This window comes from Carlito syrichta, unplaced genomic scaffold (assembly GCF_000164805.1).
Source record: "Carlito syrichta isolate Samal-C Ts95f unplaced genomic scaffold, Tarsius_syrichta-2.0.1 Scaffold136058, whole genome shotgun sequence".
In the NCBI taxonomy this organism is placed as follows: Eukaryota; Metazoa; Chordata; class Mammalia; order Primates; family Tarsiidae; genus Carlito; species Carlito syrichta.
In genome coordinates, this window is record NW_007080154.1 from 20,085 (window position 1) to 27,406 (window position 7,322).

Genomic DNA, 7,322 nt, shown 5'->3' on the forward strand with positions numbered 1-7,322 from the left:
GGTCTCGAACCCACGGGCTCAGGCAATCCACTCATCTCAGCCTCCCAAAGCGTGGGATTACAGGCTGAGCCACCGAGCCCGGCTAAAAATTATATTTTTAGTGACAAGGTCTCACTCTGTTGTCCAGGTTGGTCTTGAACTCCTGGCCTTAAGCAATCCTTTCAAAGTGCTGGGATTACAGGTGTGAGCCACTGCACTTGGCCAATTTCCTTAATAATATATTATTTTTGGTGGGTTGCTTTATTGTAAGAATACAGTATATAACACATATGACAGGCTGAGCATGGTGGCTCATGCCTGCAGCCCTAGCACTTTGGAAAGCCAAGGAGGGAGGACTGCTTGAGCCCAGGAGTTTGAGACCCGCCTGGGAGGGATAGTGAGACCCTATCTCTAAAAGAATAAATAAATAAATAAAAAGTTAAAAAGTAAAAATAGGTCGGGCATGGTGACTCACACCTATAATCCCAGAACTTTGGGAGGTGGAGGCCAGAGGATTGCCTGAGCCCAGGGATTTGAGAACTACTTGGAGAACATGGTGAGACCTCGTCTCTAAAATAAGTGTGATGGCATACACCTGTAGTCCCGGTTGCTCAGGAGGCTCAAGTGGAAGGACCACCTGAGCCCAGCAGGTCAAGGCTGCAGTGACTGTGAGTGTGTCACTGCACTCCAGCCTGAGGGACAGAATGAGACTCCATCTCTAAAAAGAATTGTATGCAGATTTTTCCCTGCATAGGGGGTCAGTACTCCTAATCCCTGTGTTGTTCAAGGGTCAACTGGAACCAGCCTGCTTGGGGCAGGTCTGGTGAAATGAAGCAGAGAATTAGTCATCTCAGAGTGTTTACTGGAAAGATTTACAGAATAGCAGAAAGGAGAATAAAAGCAACCCCAATTCTCAGAAACAGCTGTGCCAGTTCGAAGCGTGGCTTTTCACTTTTCTGCCCATGCCTTTCAACCTACCGAGGGTTTTATTGTCTAAAAAGACTTCACCTTGCTCTTCCCTCATCTACCATTAGATCACAAGACTTTTTCTGCCTCGACACTGGGCACAGATGTTGTTGTTGTTGTTTTTTAGAGACGGCATCTCACTGTGCTGCCCAGGCTGGTCTTGAACCCTTGGTCTCAGGTGATCCTCTCACCTCGGCCTCCTGTGCCTGGAATCACAGCCGTGAGCCATCACACCCGGCCAGATGTTCTTTTTTTTCTTTCGGTTTTTATGGTTTTATTTTATTTTATTTTGAGTTAGAGTCTCACTCTGTCGCCCAGACTAGAGTGCAGTGGCCGCTCCCGGCCACCACAGCATCGACCTGCTGGGCTCCGGCGATCCTTCCGCCTCAGTCTTCCGAGTAGCCGGAATTACAGGCCCGTGCTACCACGCCTGGCTGTTTTTTTTTTTTTGGTTTATTTAGAGATAAGGTCTTGCTGCCCAGGCGGGTCTCGAACCCGCGGGCTCAGGCAGTCCACTCACCTCAGCCTCCCAAAGGCGCGGGATTACAGACAACCACTGAGCCCGGCCTTTATGGTTTCATTTAAACACAGATAAAATGTGCACCTGAGCTGTCTATTCATTTTCTTCGCTGTGCAGCCTGGCATTAGGCTTAGTGACTGATGGCCAGCTGGGCTGCTCTTCCTATAATGGCTTTGTGGTTCTTGGAAGAAACGGTGTGAGCAATCTCAGCACAATACGACTTGCTGCACACCAGCTGCACTGCCAGCCCCTTGACGTTGTGGACCAGGAACTTCCGGGAGGCACTGGGCAGCACGCGTTTTGTTTTCTCGTTGCTCCCGTAACCGATGCTGGGCATCAAGATCTGGCCCTTGAATCTTCTGGGTTTCCGCCAGTTACGCTTAATCTTGACATATCTGTTTGACTGGTGCCAGATGGACTTCTTGGTCCTCTTGGACAATCTTGGGCTTCACCAGAGATCTGAGGACAGCCATGATGCCGGGTAGGAGATGGCTGCCACCTTGGTAGGCAGCGCCGAAGAAGAGGGGGAAAGGTGCAGTGCCCAGATGTTGGGGTTTTTTTTTGAGTCAGAGTTTCACTCTGTCGTCCAGGCTGGAGTGCAGTGGCACGCTCATAGCCACCACAGCCTCGACCTGCTGGGCTCAGGTGATCCTTCTGTCTCAGCCTTCCAAGTAGCTGGAACCAACAGGCATGCACCACCACACCCAGCTAATTTTTTTTTTTTGAGTCAGAGTCTCACTCTGTCACCCAGGTTGGAGTGCAGCAGCATGTACACTCACAGCCACCCCCATATTCACCTACTGGGCTCTGGCAATCCTTCCACCTCAGCACGACCACGCCTGGCTAATTTTGTATTTTATGGTAGAGACGAGGTCTTGCCAAGTTGCTGGGGCTGGTCTTGAACCTGCAGACTCGGGGCAATCCACTCGCCTCGGCCTCCCAAAGTGCTGGGATGACAGGCTGAGCCACCAAGCCCGGGCGGCTTCTCCTTTGTAATAAGGCTGTGCTTTTTGACGTTTTGAAGTCTACCCTTTTGCTCTCACGGAGCTCAGGGTTTAGTGGGGGAGGCAGTTCGTTATTGATCAAATGCGTCATAAGAGACAGGATTCCAAAATGCCGTGAACGTGCACATCCCCGCTTCAAAAAATATACCTTGGGGGTGGGGCTGCCGCGGCCTTTGTGAAGGCAAGGCGCCTTGGAGTTGGCTGGAGCTGCTCTGGGGACCCCAGGAGCCACTGAGCATCCTCTCAGGCCCTCGGTTCCCTTCAGCCCCTCCCTGCTCGCTGCCGGTCTCCTCCCTGCTCAGTGGCAGAGTCTGTGTGTCCCCCTGGGTGGTGACTCCCGTTCTGTCTGTACCTGGGCTGTGGCCACGACTTGCCCCAGGCCGTCTGTGGGCCTGGAGCCTGGCTGGTGGGGGGTGTCTCGCACTGAGAAAGACGCCCAGCAGGAGGAATGTTTTGGAGGGAAGATGCCAGGATCCATCTGCTCAGGCTGTGTCTGAGGGGCCCTGGCAGGAGCACTTGGCTCAGCTTCGGAAGCACACAATGTGCTTCTCAGCCGAACCTGGGCCTCCTCCCTCCTCCCCTCACGGTGAGTGGCACACATCCTGTCGTTCCACCAGACACTGCGGGCTCCTGGCGGCTCACTCTTCCTCCTCCTCCCTGTCTCAGCCCGTTCCCCAGTTCCCTGATTTTACGGCTGCAGGAACTCCCTGATTCTTTTTTTTTTAGTTGGAGTTTCACTCTGTCACCCAGGCTGGAGGGCAGTGGCACGCTCATGGCCACCATAGCCTTGACCTGCTGGGCTCAGGTGATCCAAGTAGCTGGAACTACAGGCACGTGCCACCATGCCTGGCTAAGTTTTTGACTTATTCTAGAGATGAGGTCTCGCCAAGTTGCTCAGGTGGGTCTTGAACCTGTGGACTCAGACAGTCCTCTCACCTCGGCCTCCCAGCGTGCTGGGATAATGGGTGTGAGCCACTGTGCCCGGCCCCCTGATTCTTCCACTGTCCGAATCTCCATGGCTCCCTCCCGGGCCCAGATGCATCCCCCCACCCCCCGGGTCACTGCTGCGGCCTTCCGAACGCTCTGTGCACGTCCACCCTTGCCACCCCTACCCCAGTCCTTTCTCCATGACAGCAGCAGCATTCTCTTTAAAAGGCAGAGTTAGTCATGTCGCTCCCCCTTCTGAAATCCACCCCTGCTGACCGCTCAGTACAGAGCCCAGCATCCTGCCACCGCCCAGAAGCGCCGGTGGGACTTGGCTTCCCACCCGCCTTGCTGACCTCAGCCGCGCCTAAGAAGGCGCATCTCAGGGAGAGCACGCACAAGGGGAGAGAAGGGGCCCGGGCCAAGCCCAGAGGAACCCCTGCATTTAAGGGAGGGCCGAGAAAGAGGAGTCTCCAAGGGCATGAGAGAGGAACGGCCAGTGGAGCAGAGTGGCCAGTGGAGCACTCAGGAATAGAAGAGTGGATGCCCAGAAGCCGGGGTTGACCCCATTTTGAGAGAGACACTCTGGTCAGTTGGGTCTCATGCTGCCGAGATGTCACGAAATCCGAGAACAGAGCGGATTTAGCAACCAGGGGCTGTCAGTGGCCTGGGAGGGTCACTCTGAGGACGAAGTCCGCCTGCCGGAGTCCAGGAGGGCGCTCAAGGCGAGAAAGCAGAGCCGGTGTGGCCAGCGCAAATGGGAGAGGCTGACGTGTACCGAATCTCATCACACCAACGACAGCGACGTCCCTGGGAACGGCACAGCTGCTGAACGAGAGAACAATCCCGAGAATACGTGCGCACGTCCGGGAACTGAGCAAGCTGTGAAGGTTGGCACCACCGGCTGTGTCTGCATTTCCCGTCAAGATCCATTTGCTCTTTAAATGCACAGTTTGCTGCATGTGGGTTTTCTGTGGGACCTACAGTTTGAAGACAATTAAGGGAAGAAAAACCAACATTCTAGACCATTCTACCCATGAGATTTTTTTTAGGGGGGGCTGGCTATGACCAGTGTAACCCCACAATAAGGTTTCCCACCAGCACAGTTTGAGAACTCCTGCCTCTTCTCACAAGCATGCTATTCATTCAGCAAACGGTGAGTCAGCACGGGCTATACACTGAGAATATGGCCGTGAACATCTCACTCCAATATTCAGGCCAGCACAGCTGCATATGCACAAAGTCATTGGCTTGCTGTGCACACCGGAGGCACATTCCCTCCATATCTGTGGTCAGAAGAGTGGTTCTCACCAGCAGGCTGGGTGACAGTAGTGGGGCCTCCTGCCACCTCCTTTTGGGGAACAGAGCCATCTCTGTCCTGGCTCTCTTGTTCGTCCCCTCCTGGAGGACTTCAGTCTGAGCCCCCACGCCCAGCACAGGGCAGGTGGGCCCCTGAAACGTGATCCCATGCCAGCTCCATTTCCCAGATGGGGAGCCCAAGGCTGAGCAGATCCCGTGGCGCAGAGCAGAGGTGGCTGACCTGAGAGTGCCTCATTCCTGTTTGGGGGATAAGTGCCCTTGTATAATGATTAGTCCTGGTGGCCCAGGCACCGGTCACTCATTTACCGACAAGGCCAAAGTCTGGCCCAAAGAGCTGAGGCTGCTTTGGGCTATTCTCAGAAACCTTTGCTTCCCCTTCCTAGGATGGCTCGGCCTGTATGGCTCCTGCCTGTCACGCTGGCCTCGAGAGCCAGGGCTATGACAGAGGTTGCAGACGGCATGCTCCCCAGTGGCAGGCCCGGGCACTACGGGGTGGGCTGCAGACCTGAAGCTCTCCATGTTTGGGGCCCAGAGCTAATCTCCAGGCTCTGGGATCTATACTCTGGTTCTGCCTCCAGCTGGGAACCCCAGGCTCTGCACTCAAAATTCTCAGACCCAGCCAGGCACAGTGGCTCACGCCTGTAATTCCAGCACTTTGGGAGGCTGAGGCGTGAGGATTGCTTGAGCCTAGGAGTTCGAGCCTAGGAGTTCGTTGTACAATATAGCAAGACCCCATCTCTATGTTTTTTTAAAAATGTGTTTTAAGGAATAAAGAAAGAAATTAATTTTCAGGTCTAACCTCTGGGTTTCAGTCTCCTGGCTTTAGCTTTTCACTTAGGATGTCAAGCTTGGGGCTCTGGTTCTAGGTGCTGAGTTCCAGGATCTGGGTCTGGGCTTTGGTCTCCAATTCCAGATTCTGGACTCCAGGTTCTGAGTTCTGGACTCCAGCTCCAGGCTTTGGGCTCTAGGCTCTAACCTCCAGTTCCACACTTCAGGCTCCAGGTTTTTTGTTTTTAAGTCGGGGTCTCACTCTGTTGTCCAGGCTGGAGTGCAGTGGCACCATCATGGCTCACTGCAGCCTTGACCTCCTGGACTCAGGTGATCCTTCCGTCACAGTCTCCTGAGTAGCTGGGACTACTGGAGCACGCCACCATGCCCGGCTTATCTTTTGATTTTTTTTTTGTAGAGACGAGATCTCACTCTATTGTCCAGGCTGGTCTCAAAGGCCTGGACTCAGTCCTCCCACCTTGGCCTCCTAAAGTGCTGGGATTACAGGCATAAGCCACTGCGCCCAGCCTTAGGTTCCAGGTTTTGGTTGGACCTCCAGCTTCCTTCAGTCCGATCCTCTGTCAGCACCCTGGGCTCTCCCTTTGCTTTCTGTCTCTGATCAAACCCCAAGCCAGTTCTCTGGAGACAGGCCTGAGATACTCTCACATCACCCCTCGCCCAGACTCAGCAGTTTTCACAGGGCGCACAGACATATCCACGATCCTGGGCCCCACTGGGACCATCGAGATTTGAGGGGTGCCCCCTGGATTGTGCAGCTCTTGGTCTCAGCCCAGCCTGGACTGTATCTGGCTCAGTGTAACCAACCATGCGTGTTCCTCCCCACCTGAGCCTTTGCTTCTCCATGGAAGCTGAATTCCAGTCTGCACCCCTCAGAAGCTGGGGTCACCTGACCACCAGGCCAGGCCCCCTGCGGGGTGCACCTTGCGCTTGGCCCTGGGGGTGGGGATGGCTGTCTCAGGGAGCGCTGGCCCACCGCTGTGTCAGCACTTCCAGCAGGGGCTCCAGGTGAGTAACCAGCGCCTCCACCTGCCCCCAGCCTGGCCCAGAGCAGAGGTCACTGTGCCCTGTGCTCATGGGTGCTTTTCTTCTACCAGCCCCCTCCCCAGCCCCAGGACTGCTGGTGGAGGCAGGGGTGGGGGGAACCAGACACTAGTGACAAGATTGTCTCTGGAGGGTAGAAGCTACATGAGCTTGGGTCCCCTGGACATCCTCAAAGAAGTCACACCTGCTCTCTTAGCCCGTGTCCTCTGTAAAAGGGGGTGTTGGGGGGATGCAGAGTGGTCAAAAAATACCCATATGTTTCCTCTCTCCCTCCATGCTGTGCGTCGAGTGGACAGGGCCGGCACCCCTCCCCGCTTCCTCTCTGGTGGGGTGGGAAGTAACTCCTCCACCATCCAGGAACCAGCTTGGGACAGTGGCTGTGGACCAGCTGGTGGCCCTCAGCCCTGTGCTAGCTCTGGGGAGGAGGCCGTGGGCCTGGGCCTCTCTCCTTGCCGATGGTGTCTGGTGAGCCATGAGGTGAGGGCCTAGAGCCTTGAAGGATTCTGGGAGCACAGTAACTGGGAGGAAACAGGTTTCCTTCAGCCCAACTCTGCTTCAGGGGGTGTACTGAGGTGGGCGTCACATGGGGGATTACAGCAGAGGGACACACACCCAGCCAGCTAAATAAGCAGAGGACAGCAGTGGGGCTCAAACCCCCAAAGGGAGGATTGGGTTTTTACTGAAAGATGGGATCATGGGAAGCTCTTTGTATTATTGTAATTATTATTATTATTATTATTATTATTTTTTTTTTTTTGAGTTGGAGTCTCACTCTGTCA

General features: G+C 54.6%; 2 protein-coding genes across 2 annotated transcripts in view; both read right to left on the reverse strand.

Moving 5' to 3' along the window:
- LOC103251098 (sodium-dependent phosphate transport protein 2A) overlaps positions 1 to 1,802 on the reverse strand; it is an 18,696-nt gene extending 16,894 nt beyond the window's left edge. The window contains exon 1 of the mRNA XM_008049708.2: positions 1,691 to 1,802. Coding sequence (XP_008047899.2) covers positions 1,691 to 1,802 — 112 coding nt within the window. The remainder of the gene's footprint in view (positions 1 to 1,690) is intronic.
- A 43-nt stretch (positions 1,803 to 1,845) lies between these two features.
- Positions 1,846 to 7,322, reverse strand: part of RGS14 (regulator of G protein signaling 14) — a gene marked incomplete at its 5' end in the record, with an annotated part of 16,057 nt that continues 10,580 nt past the window's right edge. Inside the window, one exon of the mRNA XM_021708391.1 lies at positions 1,846 to 1,964. Coding sequence (XP_021564066.1) covers positions 1,846 to 1,964 — 119 coding nt within the window. The remainder of the gene's footprint in view (positions 1,965 to 7,322) is intronic.